Source organism: Panthera tigris, chromosome C1 (assembly GCF_018350195.1).
Source record: "Panthera tigris isolate Pti1 chromosome C1, P.tigris_Pti1_mat1.1, whole genome shotgun sequence".
In the NCBI taxonomy this organism is placed as follows: Eukaryota; Metazoa; Chordata; class Mammalia; order Carnivora; family Felidae; genus Panthera; species Panthera tigris.
The window spans coordinates 57310289-57337532 of record NC_056667.1 but is presented as its reverse complement, the minus strand read 5'-3'; the positions used below and the strand labels follow the sequence as shown (position 1 = coordinate 57337532).

The window sequence follows — 27244 nt, the reverse complement described above, 5'->3', positions numbered from 1 at the left end:
CTGTCTCTCTCTGTCTCAAAAATAAATAAACGTAAAAAAATGAATAAATTTTCAAAAAAAATTTTTAATAAAAAATTAAAAAAACAAAGAAATGTTTTATATATATTGGCAAATAATTCTTTAGTAAAGAAGCACATTCGTTTTATTAATCACTTAAATTAAAAGTGACATATTCAAACTACAAAAAAGAAAGTTTAATACAGCAAACACCCATATAATTTAGTGGTTGAGCACATGGGCATTGATGTCAAAAGACCTAGGTTTGAATCATAGTTCTTTTAGTTGTTACCTCTGTGACCTTGTAAATCTTTGTAAGATTCAATTTCCTTATTTGTAAAATGATGATGCTACTATCCACTTCCAGAGTTGCTCTAGTGATTAAATGATTATCTGCCCCATAGTAAGAACTCACTAAATGAGATCAATTATATTACTTGTCCTTGGTATTACTTTTATTCTGATCTTTCAATATTAACTACAGTACTAATTTAAATACTTTTATTAATGTTATCTTTATTGTTAGAATAGGCAAATTAAAATTGGCCACCAACCTCCTTATTCCAATACTTTTTTCTAATTACATTTACTTTAGAAGTTAAATGAAAACCTATTTGACCCCTGATAGAATAGTTCAATCAAATTACATTACAGGTTTTATAAACTGTGATTAAGAAGTCAATGTAAAATCTTCTCTAACTGAAAAGATACTTTACATCTAAATATTTTATTTTATACATTGTAAAATTATAAAATTAATATTACTATTTTACAGTATAATTTGGAATATAAAGGGAAAAGAAAAAATTGCACATAAATCCACTTTCTTAACACAGCCATAATTACCATTTTAGGTATTCCTTTTTAAAAATTTTTATTATTTTTTAGTGTTTACTTGTTTTCGAGATGGAAGAGGGGGAGAGAGGGAGAATCAGAAGCAGACTTCAGGCTCTGAGCTATCAGCAAAGGGCCCAACGCAGGACTCAAACTCACAAACTGCGAGATCATGGCCTAAGCCAAAGTCAGACGCTTAACTGACTGAGCCACCCAGGTGGCCCCATTTTAGGTATTTCTAATCTATTTTCCAATTAAATGTTTTAACATCACTGAAAAATAGGATCATGATTTCTCCCTTTACTTTGTAATTATCTTTCAATTTTGCTATATAATCAGAATCACTACATAATCTATCTTTCAAACTAGGACATTTTTGAGAATTAAAAATGAGCTATTATTAATCATGTCACATCAAGTGGTATAAACTAGGATGATTTGAGCAAACAGAGACATATGGTTACCCTATATATAACCTTTGTATCCATCCAGTAGATGTACCATAATTTATTAGCAATGTCCTTATTGTTATGCATTAAAATGTGTCAAAATTTTCAAAATGTAGCTTTTAATTTAAACCAAAATCAAATGTTTCTTCAGAATTGGTGAAATACAGCAAAAGAATCCCAAGCATCTAAATACTATCTTAATGTGTTTCTATCTGTAAAAGGGTATACAGATAATGTTTACCTATTTCATAAGGTTACTGAAAAGATGAAAATGAAATAATGTATCTAAAAGTATGAGACATGATAGACTCTCAATAAATGTTGGTCCATGCTTTTCTCATTAAGTAGTTTTTGTTTTCAATTTTCTCATGGTAATTTTCACCAATGACTTGGTTAAGGCATTCAGACTATACTATAAAGTTCACATCTAAAACTAAAACTAAAACTAAGATAATAATACTGAAAACTGTAACTTTTATATTCCAGGATCTTTATGACTTACTGCTTCACAGAAATCTCGAGTCAAAGAAAGTGAACAGAAAAGCAAGAGAGAAAAACCAATGAAACCAAAATACGGTGTTTTGAAAAGAGCAACAAAATTGACAAATCTCTGGTCAGACTGATCAAGCAAAAAAAAAGAAAGAAGACACAATTTATGGATTACAAGAATGGAAGAGAGAGCACCACTAGAGAACCTGTAGATATTTAAGGGCTGATAAAAGAACATTATAAAAATTAAGATGCCAATAAATTTGAAAATTTATATGAATGTACAATTCCTGAAAATCACAAACTATCAAAGATCACTCAAAAAAAAACAGGTAATTTCAATAGTTATTATGGTATTTAAATTTGTAATTAAAAAAATTCCCATTAAGAGAAGTCCAGGCTCAGATGGCTGTACTGGCAAATTCTACCAATATATGAGGAGGAAATAATTCTAATTCTGTACAAACTCTTATAGAAAATAGAAGAGAATGATTCCAAACTATTTTTATGAGGCCAGTTTTTACCCTGTTACCAAAGCCAGGCAAACAAATCACAAGAAAAAAATTTCAGACTAATATGCTTAATGAATATAGATGGGAAAATCCTCTACAAAATATTAGCAAATCAGAGCCATTAATTTATAAAAAAGTAATACTTCCTAATCAATTAAGGTTTATTCCTGGGATGCAAATTTGGATCATCATTCAAAAAACATTCAATGTAATTCACTATATCATTAGACTGAAGAAGAAAAAACACATCATCATGTCAACATGTTTGAAAAAAAAAGAGCTTTGACAAAATTCGATATCCATTAATAATAAAAAGTCTCAGCAAACCAGATATCAAAGATGTGGTGGACAGATTCCAAGGTAGCCTCCATGACCCTCACTTCCTGATGTTCCTGCTTTTGTATGATCTTCCTTAGAGTGTGATAAGAATTGTGACCTGCTTCTAATCAATGGAATATGGACTATATGATGCGATGTCACTCTCATAACTATATTATCATACTGTCTTGCTAGAAAATTAATTACTCAGCTGCTGGCCTTAAAGAAGCAAGCTGCTATGTTGTGGACTGCTTATGGAGAAGGTCAACATGGCTGGGAACTGTACAATAAATTCACTGAGCTATACATGCCGTATGTAAAATATATCTTAAAAATCCTTTACAATTAGTGTACTACTTAAATTGGTTTTTGTATTGAGTAATTTTTTATTAATTCCCAAATTACTTAATGCTTTTAGTGTTAGGCATTTTTTGATGAAGTAGGACATACTCATTCATCTTTTGAAAAGTTAAACATATGGAAGGAATTCAGAGACATAGTCAAACCACAGTCTTTAAGCTTCTTAAAGATATAAATTATCATCGGATTTCTACTCCCAAAGACCTTATCATGATTCCTAAATAAGATGAGCTATTAGAATTAAAGAAATAGAAGTCAAAACAATTCATCATATGCCCTGGATTATAACTCAAGTCAAGGACTTGGTTGCAGTCTTGGTGTGAAAAGTTACTAATGCCTATTCTTTGTTGAGAAAATTGCATTCTGGTTTAAAAGTTTTGGAAAACACTTTTCACAGTTGTTTTTTTTTTCCTTCCATACTCTTTTTAAGGTAGAAAAGTTGTTATTTTTCAAACATATCTTACTTCTTGATGTTCCACACTTTCTACTAAAGGCCTTAAATTATTTTACAAACCATTCACTGTAAAGATCTCCATCTAAACTTCTATCTCCTTCTTTTATATTCTGTTCCTAGTCTTATCTACAGACTCTTTTCATGATCCATAAAGAAACCATCCTCATTACTTACCTCTTCTTAACTGTATTGATAAAAAATCTCCCTTCACACTCCCTTTGATAAACTTCCTTCGGTCTTCTAAAAACACTCCACTCATTAAATGCTTTTCTAGTGGGCTTCAGTTTTTCCTAGTCTCCCCAACTCCATACAGACAGAAGACTCAGGCTTTTTTTTTCAAATTCTATTATCAGTTTTTGTATAATTATAATGTCAGTCTTACTCTGAGACTACTTATCTGTGTCCCATACCATTGGATTGTTTTAATCTCTCCCAAATATTGCTACTACTGTCTTTCCAGGTTTTATTTCTACTTCTATTGTTAAGTGACTTTAACATTCAGATTCATGACTTATCCAATCCATTCACTCCATGGTTTCTTGACCTATTTGATTGCACAGCACACTGTATCCCTATGACATAACATTAATTTGCCAACATTGTCACATGCTGGCTCTCATCTTCCCATGGCATTTCTCTACTAACAAACCATAAGCCACAAATACCCATTTCTTTTTTTTTTTTAGATGATTTTCTTTCTCTCTTATGTTTATTTATTTATTTTGAGAGAGACAGAGAGTGCGAGTGGGGAAGGGACAAGAGAGAGGTTGAGAGAGAGAGAATCCCAAGCAGTCTCTGCAATGTCAGCACAGAGCTCAACATGGGGCTCTATCCCATGAACTCAACAGATCATGACCTGAGCTGAAATCAGGAGTCTGATGCTTAACTGACTGAACCACCCAGGCATTCCCACAAATACTCCATTTCTGATCACAGCATCTTTACCATCCAAGTCTTCCATTTTGTTATCCTCATAGAATTGTCTTTTTGCTCTTCCTGGTACACAAATACTCTCCTTATCTGGTCATACTTAATTCATTTTCCAGTCTGAACTACATGATCAACTATTTTCATGCACCTATCAATTTATTAACCTCTTGCACTCTCGTGAACTTTCATCACATCCTTAGTGTTAATTTTCCATCATGATCATAACTAATAACTGTTTCCTTAGTTTCAGTGCTCTTTCATGGAATGTTGCCTGAAAGGCACAGGAAAATTATGACATAGTCTGCTTCAAAGTAATGCCATCTTGTGCCGATTAGGCCTTCATCATTATTCAGCAAAGCTTTTAATCATCTTTTGTTAAACTATTCTGATTTCATTATTTTCCCCCATCATTCTGTTAAATTGAATTTTAAATGCATGATTTAAAACTCATTTGTTATGTGAATTTCCTTTATATGTGTACATTATTATCCAATGGAGACATTAATATAAATAAAATGTAATCATTCATACTCACTTAGAAATGGGATTGACACTGGCTTCAATAATTGTTAAACACTTACAACATTTAATGTTTTCTGGAAATTCTTGTACACCTAAAATGTAAACAAAGATTAAATAAATAAAAAGGAACATGAAAATGTCCCAGCAAAAATTCTTCCAACTATAGTTCTAATATTAAGAATAATTAACTAAAATTATGAGTTAACATATAGTACAGATATAGTACAAATATACCATTAGGATAATCATTTAAATAAGTATAACAATGTAATAATATGTTAGTGTCCTATAATATATACATACATTTAAAAAATAAAATTTAAATGTTAAATAATATTTTAGCACAATGATACTTGGAAATTGGTTATAAATTGAAGACAATTGTATGCTCAGCATAAGATAGATCTTGAGTTTTTACTAATTTAAAGCAATAAAACTAACTAGGTATTTGATTATTAAGTGCTACTACTGTAGTAAGGGGATATCAGCAGATATAAGAAAACCTTGGCTTCTTTTATAAGATGGGAAGATTGAACATGTGAAAGATACATAGGGATGTATCACAAAATAGATATTCCCAAACTAATGTGGGTCTCTAATAAATTTTATGCAATTCTTCTTGTTGGCTGCACAGAATGTAGTTCTACATCTGCCTGAAAGGGTGAAAAGGTGAACAACTCTTCATCGGGTCCTCTCTCCAGTCTCTGAGGCAGCCAGCCTGGCTCATCACCCTATCACTCTTAGAGAACTGCTCATCTGCTGTCAAAGTTGTGCTGTGGGCTATGTAACAGAAAAACAGGTCTTTCTACAAAACTGAAACTCAGTAAGCCACAAACCTAATCCATAAATGTGAGGGTCAAAGAAATAAAAGATGTGGAGGATATTTCAGTTGATACAAATGAATCAAATATAGTAGGTTATACAAGAGATAGAAGAGAGGGCAGCAATATGAAGCTATTCCTATATGTCTACAGTACTACCTGCTCTAAATTTTTGAAATTATTAAGGGGGTAATATTCCTATAAAGTACTAGACCTGCTCAGTATTTCATGTTTGACAAGAGGATAAGGAACATTTTGTGGCAGGATTTTGTTGAACTTTTTAATGATGGACAGTCAAGAAAGAAAACCACCACCTTCCAAGATTCCATTGACCTAGACCACCATGTCCACAGAACCTTGAAGCCCAGTGAAGCAGCAGGAGGACAGTCAAACCAAGACAGGTCATTTATCCACTGCAAAATAAGGGTACAAAAGAGGGTATGGAGACATTTCTCATGCTTTTTCTCCCTATGTGAAAGTTCATCAGAAACTATGCTGTCCTAAAGTTATTGCTTAAGTATTTTTGCTTCTTAGTTAAGAACTCAAGGAAGTGTAGGAGCTCTGTTACATACAAATTGAATGAGAAAAGCCAATTCTCTTTTTTGGAAAGGCCATAACATCTAGAGCCACCCTCATTAACTAGACCTGAATAAAATGGCAAAGAAATCAATATGTCAATCCTTGAGATGTCCTCAATATTTCTCCTATAGTATTTATATTTCCTTTGGATATCTGCAACCAACAGGTGGGTAAGGCTTCCTTTATGACTTTAGCTTTTTTGTTCAGCAACCAGTTGGGGCTCATTGCATACTGGTATACCTGATGCCTTATCTCTACACGTGCCTGCCTTCTTAATTATGTGTAAACCAAGACATAGAAGCAGAAGCAAATTAAAAAATAATTTTAAAGAAAAGATTGTATCTCTTTATCTTCTACTGAAAATGTAATTCCCTTTTGTGGTGAAAATACTACTAAATTATTTGTTTAAAAACATATTATGTTGTTTGTAGTTCAAACTTAAACTTATTCAGAGCTGAGTCTATTGGATTAAGATGGAATCCCAACTTCATCACTTACTGGTTGGGTAACCCATTTAAATGTTCAATGTCTACTATGAAAAATGCTGATTATATGAATGGTTTCAAAGACAGTTGTGGTGAGGATAGAGAGATAAAGCAGCAAAGCAATTGGCACAAGGTGCTGCATAAATGTTACCTATAATGATTAGAAATACAGAGAAGGGGCCAAGATGATGGAACAGCATGGAAATTTTTTTTGAGTCTCTCATCCCTGAAATACAGCCAGATCAACACTAAACCATCCTGCCCACCTAGAAAACTGATTTGAGGCTTAACACAACAATCTGCACAACCAGAATCACAGAACTCAGCAGGTATGTGGCACGGAGAGGTGAACTGAGGGAGAAAGCTGCAGAGGGCAAGGAGCTGTTTTTGCTTGCAGAGAGAGGACAGACACAGGTGGGGAAAGAGTATGGAAAGCATCCCCCTTGCCCAAAAGCAGCTGCACAGAAAAGAAAGAGTACATGAGGGACTGAAAGAAAAAAGGGAGAAAGAAGAAAGGAGAGGGTTTAAGTTCCATGAAGACTCTAAACAGGGGGAGCGTGGAGTCTGAAACTCCACAGCTTGATACCTGATGGAGCTATGGTGGTAAGAGCAAATCCCCAGGAGAAGAGAGTGAGGTCCAAGGGGTCCAATGGCCACATAGAGAGAGGTAGTTCATTGGCTGGGAGGGCATTTGGTAGAGGCTGTGCGGCCACCTGACTCTCAAAGGTCCCAACAGACACTGGAGAACAACCACATTCACTGGTGCTAGATCAAGGATGTTAAATAGGAAGCCTGGTGCCAGATGTGTGTTGTGATTTACCATAATCCTTCAAAGGCTACTGCTACACAATTGCATAAACTTTTTCTGGGCCAGGCTGGCACTCATCCACGGTCTCTGGGTATAGGCAGCAGCATTGTCCCACGATCGTTCCTGGGGGCAGGTGGGCACCTGGCCACTGCTCAGTGAAACCCTCCCCCAGAGGGTCAGAACAGGTCAAAGCCACAGTCCCTCAGAATGAGGGGTTGGGAAACACAGCCACATCTGAGATAAAACTCAGGAGGGAGGTGTCACCTGGCAACCTGATGGCTTGGTCACAGGCAGTGTAAAAGTGGGGAGTGGACAGACTCTGGAGACAAAGGAGAGGTGCACGACTGCTGGTTGGGACAGCACAGAGTTCCAATACTATAGACAGGGTAGCTGGGTGATACCATTTTCACCCCTCCTGCGCATGAACATGCACACCTACAGGAATTGCACAAACCACCCCAGTAAGCTAAGGAGCACCATCTAGTGGAGAATGGAGCCTTTACACTAAGCCCCGCACACGGGGCCAACCAGGCTCTTCAGGAACAACACAAGTCTCTCCACCTGCTTAGTTTATGGACTATAAAGTGCTTCATAGTTTGACTTCTAGGGGAAAAGAATGTAATTTCAATTGCACTTCAATCTATTTTCTGGTCCATCTATTCAGGTTTTTTTTTCCTTTTCTTATTCTTAAATACAGAAAGAGAAAAAAATTATTTTTTCTCCAATTCTATTACAAATATTCTTCGTTAATTTTTTCTACTATATTTCTTACTTTTTTGTAAACTTCTAAAATTCTATTTTTTTTCTTCCATCATTTTATTTTATTCTATTTCATTGTATTAACTTTTTCAAATTTTCAAACATTTTCCTCTTTTTTCCTTCCCCCCCCCCTTTCTTATTTTTCCCTTTTTTCTCTAATCTATCAAGCTCCTTCCAACAACCAGACCAGGACAACCTAGGATCTAGCATCCTTTGTTTGATTTTTTTGTGTTGTTTTTAAGTTTTTATTTTTAATTTTTTTTACCATGTTAATTCCTTTTCTTCCAAAAATGATGAAACGAAGGAATTCACCCGAAAAAAAAAAACAAAAAAAAAAAAAAACAGGAAGAAATGTCAGCCAGGGACTTAATCAACACAGACACAAGCAAGATGTCTGACCCAGAATTTAGAATCATGATAGTAAGTATACTAGCTACAGATGCAAACAGATTAGAATCACTGTCTGTGGAGATAAAAACTAGTCAGGATGAAATAAAAAATGTTATAACTGAGCTGCAATATCAAATAGATGCCACAGCAGCAAGGATGGATGAGGCAGAGCAGTGAATCAATGGTATAGAGGACAGACTTATAGAGAACAATGAAGCAGAAAAAAAGAGAGAGACTAAGGCAAAAGAGCACGATTTAAAAATTAGAGAAATCAGGGACTCATTAAGGAACAGCATCAGAATCATAGGGGGCCCAGAAGATGAAGAGAGAGAAAAAGGGGTAGAAGGAGTATGTGATCAAATCATAGTGGAAAACTTTCCTAACCTTGGGAAAGATACAGACATGAAAATCCAGGAAGTACAGAAGACTCCCATTAGATTCAACAAAAACTCACCATCAACAAGGCATATCATAGTCAAATTCACAAAATATTCAGGCAAGGAAAGAATCATGAAAGCAGCAAGGGACAAAAGTCCTTAACCACAAGGGAAGACAGATCAGGTTTGCCGCAGACCTGTCCACAGAAACTTGGCAGGCCAGAAAGGAGTGGCAGGATATATTCAATGTGCTGAATCAGAAAAACATGCAGCCAAGAATTCTTTATCCAGCACACTGTCACTTAAAATAGAAAGAGAGATAAAAAGTTTCCCAGACAAACAAAAATTAAAGGAGTTTGTGACCACTAAGCCAGCCCTGCCAGAAATTTTAAGCGGGACTCTCTGAGGGGAGAAAAGATGGGGAAAACAAAGACCAAAAACAACAAAGACTGGAAATGATCAGAGAACACCACCAGAAACTCCAACTCTACGGGCAACATAATGGCAATAAATTCATATCTTACAGTATTCATTCTAAACATCAATAGGCTAAATGCTCCAATTAAAAGACATAGGGTAACAGAATGGGTAATAAAACAAGATCCATTTAAATGATGTTTACAACAAACCCACTTTAGACCTAAAGACACCTTCAGATTGAAAGTAAGGGAATGGAGAACCATCATGCTAACAGTCACCAAAAGAAAGCCAGAGTAGCCATACTTATATCAGATAATTTATACTTTAAAATAAAGACCATAACAAGAGATGAAGAAGGACATTATATAATAATTAAGGGGTCTATCCACCAAAAAGATCTAACAATTGTAAACATTTATGCTCCAAAGGTGGAATACCCAAATATATAAATCAGTGAATCACAAACATAAAGGAACTCATTGGTAATGATACCATAATACTAAGGGACTTCAACACTTCACTTACAGCAATAGACAGATCATCTAACACAAAATCAAGAAGGAAACAATGGCTTTGAATGACACACTGAACCTGATGGACTTAACAGATATATGCAGAACATTTCATCCTAAAGCAGTGGAATATACATTCTTCTCCAGTGCACATGGAATGTTCTCAAGAATAGATCACATACTGGGACACAAATCCGCCCTCAACAAGTACAAAAAGATCAAGATCATACCATACATATTTTCAGACCATAACACTTTGTAACTCGAAATCAACCACAAGAAAAAATGTGGAAAGATAACAAATATTTGGATGAATGGATAAAAAGGATGTGGTATATATATATACAATGGAGTATTACTCAACAATCAAAAAGAATGAAACCTTGCCATTTGCAACTATGTGGATGGAACTGGAGGGTATGATGCTAAGCAAAATTAGTCAGTCAGAGGAAGACAAACATCATATGACTTCACTCATATGAGGACTTTAAGATACAAAACAGGTGAGCAAAAGGGAAGGGAAGCAAAAGTCATATAAAAACAGGAAGGGGGACAAAATATAACAGACTCTTAAATACAGAGAATGAACAAAGGGTTACTTGGAGAGGTTGTGGGAGGGGGGATGGGCTAAATGGGTAAGGGGCATTAAGGAATCTACTCCTGAAATCATTGTTTCACCTTTTGCTAACTAAAAAAATAAATTATTAAAAAAAAAGGGAAATACAGTTGACCCCTGACTAACATGTGTTTGAACTACATGGGTCCATTTAAACATGGATTCTTTTTTGATAAATACATGCAGTACTGTAAATGCAGTCTCTCTTCTCTATGAATTTCTTAACATTTTCTTTTCTCTAGTTTATGTGATTGTAAGAATATAGTATTTAATACATTTGTATGTGTTGATTGGCTGTGTGTAATTGATAAGGCTTCTGGTCAATAGTATGCTATTAATAGTTCAGTTTTGGGAGAGTAAAAAGTTTTATGTGGATTTTCAACTGTGTAGGAATTGGTGCCCAACCCCTGTATTGTTCAAGGGTCAACAGTAAATGGAAGAAGACTGTGTCAGTCAACAAAGGAACCAAATATCAAAATGGGCTGGCCTGAGGTAATACATTTGTAAAATTTATCCACCTAAGAGAACACAACAAATAAATAGGAATTAGTGTGCTGAAGGATCCCTATAGCTAATCAATATAGTATCTGAGATAAATGTTCAAAGGTTTCCAGGGGGAACTTTACCATATATACTAATACATGGGCCCTAGAGTTTAAGTTCCAGAGCATAATTTTAACTTATAGTTTAACCTAAACATGAAGAGGTCGTTTATCAAAGAGTTAAAAGTACAGGTTGGAATCGTAACTGTGCTGTCATATCTCAGTGCTGTCACTTAACTAGATATTATTTTATATAATATTTGAGCATCACTTATTCATTTTTTGTCTAATTCAAAGAGTTGATCTGAGTATTAGATAGTAGGAAGGTAAAGAAATTAGTATGGCACTAGATATAATTCATATATTAATAAGAATTAAGGTAACTTACTCTTCTCTATACCACTGTGTAAAATAATTTATCTTAATAGTCTTATGGGGAAGATATATTAAGCAATATTATTTGCATTTTATGGATGACAAACCATACATTCACAAAGATTCGGTGACTTATTTAAATACTAATGGGTGTTTACAGATGAGAATGTATAAGGTAGGATTTAATTCAATTTTTTAACACTATATCTTTTATTCCTTTTTACTTCATTATGTTATTTCTTATTAAAATTACATTTGATTTGATTATCGAATCCACATCTTCATCAACCAGTCTTGGAAACTGATCTGTATGGTCCTCTGAAACACAGTGTTTTCAATTTATAAGAAAGGTGATATTTGTTTTACATAGATATATGGTAGATATATAGATAGATAGATAGATAGATAGATAGATACACACACACACACACACACACACACATTTTCTATCATGAACTTTGTTTAGATTTTCAAATGTATTCATCCTGAAGTAGAGGGATACATATCCCGTACTTCAACAACACATATACTTCAATCATATTAATTTGTGATTACTATAGGAAGTGGGCTCAAACATTTGTAGGCCATTACAATTCAAGTTCTACTCCCTGTTTTTCAGCTGAGATAACACATAAACTTTCTAACACAGGCCCATAAGGAACTCTCTTCTAAGGGCATGAAGAGTTCACTTTTGGGAATCCCTGGAGATTCAGGCTCATTATGTTTAGAATAGATTCAAACCTAGGCTGAAATGCCATATGTTCACTTCAGTAACTATATCACAAAACCTATTTTGAATATGTTCATAGAAATATCATCAAATGAAAAATTAGATTTCTGCATTCTGAATTTAAAACAGAAATAAATGTTTAATGTAATGGAATGATCAAAATTGCATTAACAGAATATTAATACCTTGAAGTAGAAAAGATATGATTGACTATTTTATCTGATTAATTGTGGGGTTTTGTTTTGTTTTGTTTTTCCCTTCCTTTAAAAAAAATGGGTTCAAAAAGTTCCTGCTCAACTTTCAAAATTATTCAGGAACTTATGCCCTTTGTGGGTTATTCATTCTTGTCCTTTTTCCTGCTGCTTCTATCTCAGTCATTCTTCCAGAGGGTGTGCAGAAGAAGGGAAAGGGGGGAATACTGAAATCAATCAAATATGGATCTTTCCTGTGTAGCATGATAGAAAATTAAAAGTCATTAAGTTTAGTATATATCTGGTTAATTGCTTTTATTTGGAGTATCTTATCTATAACTAATGCAGACATCTAAGTCTTGATAATGATCTTAAACCTATAAGTAATATAGTTTTCAGATTTATTTAATTATAAAAAAGATTATTGGTGTCAAAATAAAAATCAAAACTCAAGTGTTTTTAAAATCTTGGGTTAGGCTTTAAGTAGGTTTTAAGTTGGGAATAAAGTATGAAAGCAAATGTTTTTCCCCTGCAATAGATAAGTTTAGAGTCTAAATGTAGCAAACAATTTTGTCATTCTCACACATAGAGCCTAACAAGAATAAGAGCAACATTGATCCTTATGATCATAAATGAAAGGCAAACCTGAGTGTAAGACATTTACATAACATATAAACTGTTTTTAAATCTTACTTTCTGAATATATTTATTTAATGTGTTATAATTTTTACCTGTCCTCATCCACTCTCTCGCCTAAATCTTCAGTCTAAATATCATCCATAAAAATACAATTTATATTCAATGATCTACATGATAATTTATTTAGCTATTTTAGGACATATAGCTCTCCTTAATACCTAGCATTTTAGATTATATAATGTCTGAAATGAAATGATACTCAAAAAATAATAAGACATGGTACTTGCTTATAAGTTGAAGATTCACTGATTTACCATCTTATTGTATATTTGATATTCTCTGATATTTGAGTCGTTAACTATAATAATAAGGTCCCTGAGAGAAATGGGTCATTTCATATATTAGACAAATATTTGAATACTTATTCTGTTAAGAACTGTACTAAATATTGGGGATATAGGAGCTCCTGGGTGGCTCAGTTGGTTAAGCATCCGACTTCGGCTCAGGTCATGATCTTACAGTTCGTGAGTTCAAGCCCTGCGTCGGACTCTGTGCCGACAGCTCAGTGCCTGGAGCCTGCTTCAGAATCTGTGTCTCCCTCTCTCTCTTCCCCTCCCCCACTCATTTTCCCTCTCTCTCGCTCTCTCTCTCTCAAAAATAAACATTAAAAAAATATTGGGGATATAGCATGAAAAAGAAGGACACATTCTCTTCATTTGTGGAGCTTATATATTCTATCAGAGAAATTTGTATAATAAAACAAAGATAATTAATAGAAATATAAATGTATAAAATTATATAGTATCTTAGCAATGAGAAATGCTATGGGAAAAGATAATTAGAGCAGAATAAAAAGGATCAGAAATACCTGGGAATGTCCAAGTTAACCAGGGTGATTAGGGTAAGCCTCACTGATTGGGAAGATGGCATTTGAGCAAGGACTTGAAACTGAGAGAGATAGAGACACATATGACTGGATGTCTGAGGGTGGAAAGTAAGAGCCTTTCAGGCACAGGGAATAAATAGTGAAAATTCTATAAGGCCTGAGTATGCCTGGTGTATTCTAGAAATAGCAAGGAGTCCAGAGTGGTTAAAACACAGCCAGGAAGAGTAAAGTAGCAAAACATTAAGTCAGAGGGATAATAAGGTTGTGTATGTGGGTGGGCAGATGAGGGTGTCAACTCATTTGGGGCTTCTTAAGCCATTGCAAGGACTTTGGTTCTTACTCTGAATGAAATAAAGTGACATTGAAGGACATGAGTGTATTATGATCTAATTTATAATTTAAGAGGACCACTTTGGTTCCCGAGTAAGGTGGCCTTTGTAAGAGGGAGGACAACTGGAGGCTGTATAGTAAAACATGAAAAGAGTTGATGGTGGTCTACTTCTGGGTGAAAGTAGTGGAAGGAGAGAGAAATGAATGGAGCCTGAATGTATTTTGAATGTAAGACTAATAGGATTTCCTGATAGATTAGATCTGGAGTATGAAAAAAAAAAAGGGGGAATCAAGGATGACTGTAGGCTTTTTTGCCTCAAGCAACTTGGATGAAGGGGTTGCCTTTAACTTAGAAAAAGCAATATGTGAAGTAGGCTTTGAAGACAAGATAAACAGTTCATTTTTTGGACATGTGTAATTTGAGACTTCTAAGAGGAGAAGTCAGGTAGTTGTTTTTTATGAATCTAGAGTTTAGGAGAGAGGTCTAGACTGTAGGTCAAAAAACTGGGGATCCATGATTACATAGATAGTATTTAACCATGAGACAAAATATGAACACCAGTGATGTGAGTGAGATAATGAAGAAAAGAGGACCAAGAACCAAACCATGAAGGACTCCAAAATGAGGATAGGGAGAAGAGGAAGAATCAACATAGGAGACTGAACAAGATCAATCTGACAGATGGGACAGATAATTAGTAAGTATTGACTTCTAAAAGCCAAATGAAGTAAACGTATCAAGTAGGAAGAAGTGATCAGTTGTTCGAAATGATGCTGATAGGTCAAGTGAAATGCTGACCAAAAACTGCCTGTAGATTTAGTAATGAAGAAATCAGGGTGATCTTGACTGGAATGATGTTGTTGGAGTAGTGGGCTTGAAGATAAGAGTGGTTTGAGAGAGGAAGAGGAACAAAATTGTAGATAGAGAATACAGACAACCCCACTTAGTGCTTTTGCTACAAGCAGGGGGAGGGGGAGTCATTCAGGAAAGAGCAGCTAAGAAGTTTTGTTTAGAATGGAAAAATAACAGCATGTGCATACACCAATTAGAGTAAACAAGCAGAAAAAAACCTTGATTATGTAGTAGAAAGTAAGGAGAATTGTTGGAGTGATATCCATGGGTAGGCAAGAGAGGCTGGTTATTCAGTGGCTTCAGAGAGGAACAGGAATAGTTCATCTGTACTAATGGGCAGGAATCAGAGAATACGAGTGCAGATGCTTGTAGATGGGTAGATATGATGGTAAGTGTCTGGGGGAAGTTATCATCCGAGAGCTTTGATTTTCTCAGTGGAGTAGAATCAGTAGCCACAAAGATAGGAGAGAAGGTATGGGAGTTTGAAGAAAGAGTAAAACAAATGAAATAATCACAAGAAGAGGAGAGGCAATGGATTAAGGAAGTAAAACGTGACTTTGGAGAAGTGTCAAGGCTGCATTTCAGATTTTCGATCATGAATTTAAAGTGATATCAGTGTGATTGAATGTTTTTTCCAGATCCTTTTAGCAATAGGTAGAGAGTTGGGTTCAACCAGGTTTGTAATTTTACTGAGCGAGCACAGTGATATAAAAGGAGGAAAGGTGTCAAGGGTATCATTTGACAAGTGACCACAGAATCCAAGGCCATGTAAAGAGGGAAAAAGAAAATATATGAACAAAAAGGCAAAGCTGGACAGATATGTCAGAATATTAATAGATTGGTGGTTCTGACAGGGCTAAATCATGTTTTGAGCTATAAGAGAAAGTCATCTGGAAAAATAGGAGGATGGAGTTAGAGAGTGAGATTCATCAGTTGACATGAATTTCTTAATATTCCTGACAGTACCTAGATCAGACCTAGGAAAACAATGAAAAGTCAGTAAGTGTTTATTAAATTGGATCTAATTATATCTTCACATCAATACCTTGAAGCAATGAACTAAAATACTTTACAAATATGGAAAGAAACTTGATTTTAGTCAGAGGGCTTAGATTGAAAGGTATCTCTTTCTATTAAAACATAAAATTGGGGTGCCTGGGTGGCTTATTGGTTAAGTGTCTGACTTCGGCTCAGGTCGTGATCTTGTGGCTCCTGAATTTGAGCTCTACGTCTGTCTCTGTGCTGACAGCTCGGAGTCTGAAGCCTGCTTTGAGTTCTGTGTCGCCCTCTCTCTCTGCAATCCCCCCACCCCCACTCATGCTATGTCTGTCTCTCTCTAAGATAAATATTTAGAAAAAAACATAAAAGACTTCCTACAAATACCAAATTTGGAATGATTTAGTGTTCTCTAATGCATTAAAATTTATGTTTATTACTGGGGTGCTTGGATGGCTCAGTCAGTTAAGCATCCGACTCTTCATTTTGGCTCAGGTCATGATCTCGTGGTTTGTGAGATCGAGCCCTGCATTGGACTCTACATTAACAGTGTGGATGGAGCCTGTTTGGGATTCTCTCTCTCCCTCTCTCTGTCCTGCTCACACTTGCTCATTCTCTCTCTCCCTCTCTCTCTCTCCCTCACTCTCTCTCCCTCTCTCTCAAAATAAATGAAATAAACTTTTTTTTTTTTAAAAAAGAAGACCCTCTTTAATAAACAAATTTATTTTTGTTGCTTATAATTTTTGTATGAATTAGTATGCATGATAATAGTTGTGGATAGTGCATGTTGAAAAACCTCCTTACTGAATTTCACAGATATCATCAGTCTAAATAGTTCACTACGTGATATAAGTGCCATATGCTGATAAAAGACAAAAACTTTAATGTCTTGTATAAAATAAAGGAAGAAAATAAATTTAGAAAATTTTAATATTTTTACATGCTATTTTGTGATACCGATTTTTATAATTGCTATTTTGTTTTCAATTTTGAGAAGGCAGGCAGGCTATTTATATATCTAGTAAATTGGATTAGATTTAGGAGCAGATAAAAATAGAATTTTTTGAGGACAAGTTTTAAGCACCTTGTTTTATTTCATATTTATAACAATTTTATAAAGTGGCTTATTACTCCCATTTAACTAAAGAAGAAACTGAGGCTTGCGGGGGAAGCCAGGATTTGAAACAAGGCCAACCTTATTCCAAATACTATCAAATTTTATCTATGTTAAGCTGCCTCCATCAAATCTAGGGTTTAAACTACTTTGGGGTATAAGTCTTAGCTACCCTAGATTCATAAGGTAGCATTTAGAACAAAGCACTATATATCGCATTTGTTCCATACATACTGTCTACGTCAACTACAAACAAGCTAAACTTTCTGGAACTCTGAATTTAGTGCACATTCATGATTGACTACGTAGCATTCTTACATGGTGGCATAGTAAACTGCATTTGTTGTATAATTACCTTCAGTTAAATTTCAGATGGTATCAACTTCCTGAAACTTTAAGTATAGTGCTCAAGAATAAAGTTCCTTATCTCTGAATTTAACATATCTGCAACAAGTGCTATAAACCTAGTTCAGAATGTTTGTATTCCTTATATACCATTCAACTGACAGTTATTAGAAGGAACAAATAGGAAGGGGTGCCAGTATGAATAAATTATAACTGATAATCTGATAATAGAAGGGATGATAGGAAAAACTACAAAATTAATAACAGAACTATTCAAGTCTATCCTTCTTATCTTTCTTAGAGGCAAGCAGCTACACATATTAAAAATAAAAGTTCAATAAGACAGCCCATGATGAACTCAAATCAACCTGGAAAATTTAAATTGCATTAATTACACCAATTTAAAGAAGATAATGCAATATGAAACATCCTTGGAACAATTTCCAACCAGAATGATTAAATAAAATTAAATATTTTGATATATAGAAGGATAAATTATAATTTTATTTTGGAAAATTAGTTTGTATATAAACTCTCATTCCCCAAAGATATTTGGTAAATGAGGCAATACTCCACTGAGTAGGAAGCAATGATTATAGGGAGATTTCAGAGGGAGCAATCTACTGCATGAGAAAGGAAACACATTCAGGAATTAGATTAGTAAATTTATGAGAAACTGTATAGGCAAGTTATACCTTAAAAGAAAGAGAGAGAAAAAAAACAAGAAGAATAAACAGACTGGAATGGTTTGCTTTACCTCTAACCACTCTGGTGAAGAGAATGGAGAACTCGGTAGGAAGGTAAGCAAGGATAATCAAAAAGTCTCCTGCAAGACTATGTCTATTTTAGTGGTATTATGAATAGAAAAACCAAATGCAGGTACGCTAATGAATAATTCGAGACAGTCATGCAACTGATTCTGCCTTAGGGACATGTCTGGCAAACATTTTGAGAAGTCTCTGTGACCTTGACCAACAATGAGTTGATTCACAGAGGAATAAATCTGACATAGATAAAATGAGTTAAAGAGTGATACCTGATTCCCTCTCTCCCTTTCTCTATTTCAAAAATAAGCACATTGAAAAACAAACATTCATAACAGTGAAATGAACTGCTTCATAATCTAACTTCATAGTCGATCAATGAATTCTTCCTTCATTATCAATCAACCACTTCATTGAGCACTTACTGCCTGCACATTGATGTGGCCACTGAGGATGGAGAAGGAGTGTATGGTATAGCAGTTATTGTTCTCAAGGAGTTTATACTGATGTGGGGAGGGAGTCAGAGTAGTAGAGAGAGGGCTCACATGCTTCATTATCAGTTCAATTTTTTTCTCTTACAATTTTCCAGGATTTACAAAGACACAGAAAACAGGTTAGTCACTCAGCTCAGAAAAGGCTCTGCTGTTACTCAAGGAAAAGTTATCAGTTTAGGTGACAGAACAGACCTCAGAATGATGAGAAGGTGAGGGTAATTCCTTTTTAAAAATATATATTATGTTACCCGATTGTTAACTCCATCCCCCGTGGAGTAAATCCAGATAATACACATAAGCATTGCTTGTTGATTTTATTTCCTGACCAAGACGTCAGAAAAAGTTAAAAGTCCTGGCATCAGGCTGAGAAGGTGACAAGGACACAGGCCTGGTATTTGTTGCCATCATATTCTCTAATGGAAATACAGGGAGTCAATCCTCAGTTTATTTTAACACTGTAATCTTGCGTAGAGATGGGCTTTGTAGAAAGGAAACCTGTTTTAGAGTAAGGCAAGTGCTAGTGATTTTCAGATAAATAACACATTAAGAGTGTTGTGAGCGAGCCATTTAATAGGGCAAAATAATATGCTTTACTCTAAACAAATGGTCCAATGATTTGCCAAACACCAAAAAGCATATTTATTGTTAATTGAGAACAACTGCATGGTAACATATTCTCCCCAGCTCATAATAAAGCATCCCAAAATAGACTTCCCTAAGAATTTATATACATACTTCTTGGATCTCTTTCTCTTATGCTGAAAATTTTAAAGATTTTTATCATATAATTGGCTGCTCATTTCTTCTTTTTCTAGTGTGTTTGAGAGAAACTCACTCTCATAGAAAGTTGAGGATATTATTTGTCCTTAGTGTTTTGCATGCATTTAGGGAAAGGGTGGAATAATTGGCAAGTTAGTAAAACACATAATAATGCCTTCAACTCTGATTGCCTTTCATTTTAACTAACAATAGTGATTTTGCCCACTATGATGCTGTTCAAATCTCTTCTTGCATAGAAATGTTTTAGAGGATGAGAGAAAAATCACTTAATTGCTGCAGAATTAGGAAGGGCTTTCATGTTAATTCATTTTCATTAAAGTCGTTAAATTATAGCATCAGTCTCTCTGAAGCTATGATAAATCAACATCAGACTTAAAACTGAACCACTGCCTAATTAAACCTTATCATTCATTGTGTTGCTTTACCATATAAAACAATTTACTCCATTATGACCATGTATCAGCTCTACAAAAAGGCATAGACTATTTATTCAGAGATCACAATATCATAAAATGTGTTTATCTCTGATAAACAGGATTTTTATTTTACTACTGAATTAAGATCTAACGAATAAATAATAAAAAATCCATTGGCATGGAAAGCGATGCATTTACCCATGGATTGCTGCATGTAGTTTTGGTAACAAAAAGACTTAAGAGAGGAAGGGTGATTTAAATGCAGCATGAATGTTTATTTACTTGTCTCTCTCCCCTCTCTGTGTCTTTATATATGTATCTATCTATATCTATATCTATATCTATATCTATATCTATATCTATATCATCTATATCTATATCTAATCATCTTATGTAATTATATTATTAGTAGATCCTTAGTGTGTACTCAATAACCAGAGAATATGTATTTTTAACGTTTATTTATTTTTTTAAGACAGAGAGAGACAGACAGAGTGCAAGCAGGGGGAGGGGCAGAGAGAGAGGGAGTCACAGAATCCGAAGCAGGCTCTAGGATCTGAGCTGTCAGCAAAGAGCCCGATGTAGGGCTCGAACTCACAAGCCCAACCAACTGAGCCACCCAGGCGCCCCAAATATATATTTTTATTACAAACAAAAACAAATATTTAAAAAATTGACAATACACTTGGCCACAATGTGAAAGTCAATAACGAGAAATCAGTATCATCTAGACCATGTAGTCTGCAATATAGTTCAATAAGAATAATGTGATGACTAAAAAAGTCTCAAATATGTTAGAATACTGAAAATAACTGAGTAAATCCTAAGAAAGGAGGAGAATGACAAACATTGCTGCAGTTGGAAATAGAAAAGTAAAAATCAATGATGGAAAATAAACAAGCCAACCAATAGAGACACTAACATGCCAAAGAGTATTATTTGAAAAGTTAGTAAAGTAGAAAAACTTCTGGCAGGATGGATGATTAAAAAAAAAAAAAAGTAAAAGACATGGGATGCCTGGGTGGCTCAGTCAGTTAAGCATCGGACTTTGGCTCAGGTCATGATCTTGTGGTTTGTGAGTTCAGGCCCCGTTTCAGGCTCTGTGCTGACAGCTCAGAGCCTGGAGCCTGCTTTGGATTCTGTGTCTCTCCCTCTCTCTGCCCCTCCCATTCTCATGCTCTGTCTCTCTCTGTCTCTCAATAAATAAATGTATGTTTAAATTTTTTTTTTTAAGTAAAAGATGTCATGAGTAAAAAGTATTAGAAATACAAAGGAATAAATGGCCACTGATACGGTAGAGATTTATGAAACACATAAGAGAAGCCTATGGGTGATGTTTGACAATAAAATTGAGTATCTAAATGATGGGATAGGTGATTTCCTTGGAAATTATAACTTATTAAAAAATGACTCAAAGTATATAAACATATAAAGGGTGGGAAAGAAAAACCTGTCACATGCAGAAAATATAATTTTATACATAAGAAATTCAAAAGAATCTAGTGGTTATGTATGAGAACTTACAATTCAGCACCATTGCTGAATGTAAGATTAAAATATGAAAATAATGTTTCCATATAACATGAACTAAAGCTGTAAAAATCACTTTTTAAAAATGAATACAATATAAACTAGCAACTTAAACTGCTTAGAGATAACTCTTGACAAAATGTGTGAAAGTCTCTCTTGAAGGAAATCACAAAACCTTATTGAAAGACACAAAATAAGACTTAAATAAAGCTAAAGTTACATAGTATGCTCATAGATTACAATAGTTACTGTCACAAACATATCAATTCTTCCCAAATTAATCTTTAATCCAAGCCGATTTAAAAATGCCAATAAATTGTCTACAAATTTCAAGAAGTTAAAACTAAAATTCATATGGAAGAGTTGAATACCAAGAATATCAAGACACTCTTGAAAAGGAAAAAATGAGGTCTTGGATTATCAGATATTGAAACTTAATATTAGTTATAGTGATCATGAAAATGTGATATTGGCACAGGAACAGGCAAGTGGGCTGACAGGGCAGGGATGAATTTGGAAAAAATATCTTTCATATGTAAAAGAGGTTGAATTAAAAATTAATGAGGAAACAAGGGATGATGTAATAAATGTTGCTGGACCAATTAATCATCTTACTCATATGGAAAAAATAAATTTTGATTATATACAGCATAGGAAAATAAGTTGCAAATGGATTAAGGGCCTCAATGTGAAAAGAAAAACTAATACTTTTGGAAGAAAATATAGAGAAATATATTTATGATATTAAAGTAGGAAAGAAGTTCTTAAATAAGCTTTAAAAATACAGACTATAAAGGAAAGAGTGACAAATTTTATTACATTGAAATTGGCAACTTCTCCATGACAAATGGCATTCTAAGCAAAGTGAAAAGACAAACCACAAATTGGGAGATAATATTTGTAGCCCATTTAACTAACAAGGAAAAAGTGTTCACAGTAAATAGATCTTTTGAATCACCAGGAACCTAACAGACAAACAATAAAAGAAATAAAATGGGCCAAAATGAAAATGTGCCAAAAAGACAATTTGTAAAGAAAGAATCTACAGTTGCCAATAAAAAGAAACTTAAAAATGCCAACTTCACTGGTGATTATGGAAATACAAATGACCAACCTGCCCTTATATATTCATCTGATTAGCCAACACTTAAAATATCTAAAAATCCCAAATGTTGGCAAGAACATTAACAGTGGGAATATTGATACTTTAGCTACTATCATTACATGTACATTGATCATTTAAGGACAAATTTCAGAAACATACATGGAATGAAATACTTGTAGGCATTCAATGTAAAAATCCATTCTTTCCTTCAACTCCCATATGCATTCAGTTACCAAATCTTGCCAAATTATCTCCTCAATGCACATGGAAAAAACATGTCTGTTTCCTTCTCACCATTCCCATTGTTACAATCTTAATTTAGTCCCTTTGTCTCTTTGCTAGACTACTTAAGTAGCCTTCTAATTGGTCTCCCTATCCCCACTATTCCCACCACCATTACCAAACTCATCCTTCAAAAGTAGCATTAGCACTCTTTCTAAATTGCAGATATGGCTAGGTTATTCTCCTATTTAATGTACTTCAGTTGACATAGGCTACAATGTAGATTCTCTAATGTAACAGTGAAATTCTCACAGTGCAGGTTAGGGTAGATGACATTTGGTTTTAAATACAATGTTTGGGGTGTTTGTGAAACGTATTATGGCTATGTTCAGCCTGCAGTTGGCTATACCAATCTGAAGCTCAAGGAAGAGACGAAAGCTTGACACAAAGTAGTCATTATTCCAAAGAGCAAAGATATTAAATATATTATTACATGTCAGGTTAGTGCTGATTTTAGTAGTTATTCATTATGTATTACAGTGCCATTTCCATCTTTTCCAGCACTCAGTTACATTTAACAGTTCCCCAGGATAACAGGTGGGGACCCTATTCTATGTAGGTCCCTAATGGAATATAATATAAATATACAAGTATATATTTGTTAAAAAATCTTCTGTATAATTTTTATTTATTTGCCAAATATTTATTGAGCACCTGCCATGGTTGCTGGCCTTTGTTTTAGCAGCTCCAAATACAGAAATGAATAAGATAGTGCCTGATTTCAAGAGTTGCATAATATAATCATATATATAAGGGTATACAGAAATTAAACAGTGAGATAAGTTCAAAATAAAAATATATACAAGGCATAAAGTTATCACAGACGAATGAACAATTAATTCTCTTTGTATATAAAGGTCAGGAATGTATCTCAGAATAAATCACATCTGAAATGTCTCTTAAAGGTGATGAGGACTCTGGTTGAGGAGTTCAGCAGTGGGAAGGAAGGAATATTTTGGGCAGACAAAATAGTATTGTTTCCTTGTGTCATGAGTAGCCAGCCTGATGCATTTGGGAACAACAATCTGGCATTACCTGAGGATGAAATGCAAGGGGATATGGGTCCTTTGGAGTTGTGGTTAGAGAGGTAGATGAAAGCTATTCACACAAATAGTGTAGGTATGTTTTCTATACACATTAGTTCACTTATCTAATGTTTTAATATAAAAGAGTAATTTTAAATTATGGAAGTTAAACAGTGAATAGGATTTCTAGTGGCAGAAATGGATGTGAAAAGTAAAGATTAGGGGCCACATGGACAATTAAAATCAGATTTAACCTCAGCCTCCGAGTGAATTAGTTTTGTCATAAAAGGTCACATATCAAATTCAAGCACATTTCAAGCAAATTTTTACCTAGATTGACTAGTACTTAAGTGAGTCCCTGCCTCAAATTAATCATTCTACTGTCTGTACCTAAATGCCAATGCAGATTAAAGTCTCTCATGCCTTGACTCTTACACCAGGACTATTCCAACCTTGTCAACGGTGATGCTGACACTGCCCTTACTTTTTCCTATCTAGTCTTTTTTCCCTTGACAGATTCCCAAAGGATGAGTTATGGCTCTTAAGTAACTATCTAGATCTCTGCCACAGATTTCAGGGATAGCTTTTTTAGGTACAATATTGTGAAAGTATTGATGTGTCAAAATCTTTTACTGTTTGTGTAACTTCTAGCAATGGCTGATATATCATCGTGTTCCTCAAACCTTTTGTGCTGCTAACTTTGCAGATTATTTTGCCATGTCTAGCATGTATTTTTGCATAAATATTTCCAGAACATAGAGACCATAAGCACAGCAAAAATTCCCTAATAATATTCACAAGGACTTCTAAGGATGCTCACAGAGTTCTTTCTGAATTGAAGACATACAACTCTCAATTCATTTCCTGGCAACAAAAATGTCTTGATGCAAGAGGGCCACTAGGAGATAATTATAAAAATAACATATTTCTTAGGAATTTCATGTTTATATTTAGACAAGTTTTTTTCTAATCCTCTTAAAAAATAAATAGATATTTATTTATTCAGAATACTCAGCTAAAGCTGACTGAAGATCAAGGGATGCATTATATTTGTCCATATAATATTTTTCATAAATTGTAATTTCAAAATAGAACTTGGTGTGTTAATATATGTAAATATATAAGCAATATATATGTACCAAAATATCAATCCACACAAATATGTGGCCTATAAATCTATTCTTAATAAAGGTAGATGTAATGTCATCTTTCAATGGATCTAAATTTAGTTGCTATTCTAAGTCAACATGTGGTCCTTTTAGAATTGTCTTCCTGAAAACCCTCCAAGTGGTAAGTCAGGTTGGTGTAGATGTGTGTGTCCCCGTTTGCATACTGTTTTCTTCAAATGAAATGTTCTCACTTCCTCAATCCATAGCCTTTATTGAATAATTCCCTAATAATAAAATAGTCTTACTTTTCTAAGAATTTATCATTGTAACTTGTGCCATATACTTAAGCATCTCATTGTACAGCCTCATGATATTTACTTATAGGTGTTAGTCCAATTTCCCTAGTGACATTGTAAATGTCTCCATGACTCTTAGACTCATAGACTTGAAGAAATCACTAGCAATTCACACTGGTACTATCAACAAGTGTTCCATGTTCCAAAAGGAACATTCATTCATGAATTCAATCAATAATATTTATCGAGCGTCTATAGTATGCCACACACTGTTTTAGGCAATAAAGATATACCAGTGACTAGAACAACAAAATTGGAACATTACTGACTTTAATTCTAGTAAATGGGACTCTAGACAATATATAAACAATTTAAATATGTAGTATGTCAGTTTCTCATAAATAGTATAAAGAAAATGAAACAGGGAAAGGAAATAGAGTGTGTATCTAGTGGACAATAACAGCAGGATCTTAATTTTAAATGGGATGTTCCAGAGTTTCTTAGGTATGCTATGTTTACATGTGATCAAGAGATTTTTCTGGTGGTCTTTAATGACACATTAAGATCCTTATGTACCTAGAATGTCAAACCAGTCTTACCTAGCTGCTGCTTCTTCTTTTTTTTTTAGTATGCTTGTTAGTTTTTCCTTTATTTTTTGTTTCCTTTTTTTAAAAAAACACTTTATTGATGTATAACTGATACACAAAGAACTGCACATATTGAATATATATAACATAATGACTTTGGACATATGCAAATACCAGTGATAACATCACCACAAACAAGGTAATAGATTTATCCAAAACATCTCAGAGTTTCCTTGTGTCTCCATATTTTTTGTGTGTAAGAACATTTAATATGAGATTTACCTTCTGAAAAATTTTTGAATTGCACAACATTGTATTGTTAACTATACACACCACGTTGTAAAGTGGATCTCTATAATTTACTCATCCAGCATAAATGAAATTTTACAGCTACTGAATAACAACTTCTATTTGTCCTGTCTGGGCTTAGGTATCATTTCTTAGGGTAACTTTCCCTAACCACACCAACTGGATTTATTCTACTAGTATACATGCCCTTCACATCCAACGTATCTTCACACTAATTGTTTATTTAATCATCCATAATTACTTGTCTAATGTCTAATGCATCCATTAAAATGTAAGTTTCATGAAGGGAGGGACTTGTTTTGTTTACGCCTGTTCCTTTGGCACCAAACATACTGCCTGAAAAAAAAAAGCAACACGCACATGTACACACACACATACACACACACATACACACACACATACATGCACACACACAAGTTTAACCAACTTGTATAATGATTGAGGGTAATGTTTTATATCCTCATAGTGCCTGGACATAACCCTTTTGACTAATCTTTCTTTTATTCTAGTAAAATAAGGAGCCAAGTTAATTGGTAAGATTTATGAATATATGAGAACACAGGAAATCCCACAAACATTTAAAGGAAAATGTCATCAACATGAACATCAACATTAGCATCAGCATTAACAACATCACCACACACGTGAATTTGGCCAGAATATAACAAATACTACTAAGCACTTATTATTTGAGCAGCCACTGCTCAAGACATCTGAGATAGATATATCAGTGACCAAAACAGAAAAATCCCTCCTGCCTAATAACAGAATTTACAATCTGAGGCAGGAAAAGATAGGCAGTAACCATAATAAGTAAGTGAATTCTATAATACTGAGAAGATGGTCAGTGTTATGTGGAAACATGGAGCAAAGTAAGGGAAATTGGGAGTCAATTCCAAGTACAGTGAATAGGT

The 27244-nt window shown here is 34.3% G+C and overlaps 1 protein-coding gene across 1 annotated transcript in view; it reads right to left on the bottom strand.

Moving 5' to 3' along the window:
• Positions 1 to 27244, bottom strand: part of LRRC7 (leucine rich repeat containing 7) — a 556339-nt gene that overhangs the window by 276901 nt on the left and 252194 nt on the right. Inside the window, exon 5 of the mRNA XM_042996209.1 lies at positions 4879 to 4957. Within this exon, the coding sequence (XP_042852143.1) occupies positions 4879 to 4957 (79 nt within the window). The remainder of the gene's footprint in view (positions 1 to 4878; positions 4958 to 27244) is intronic.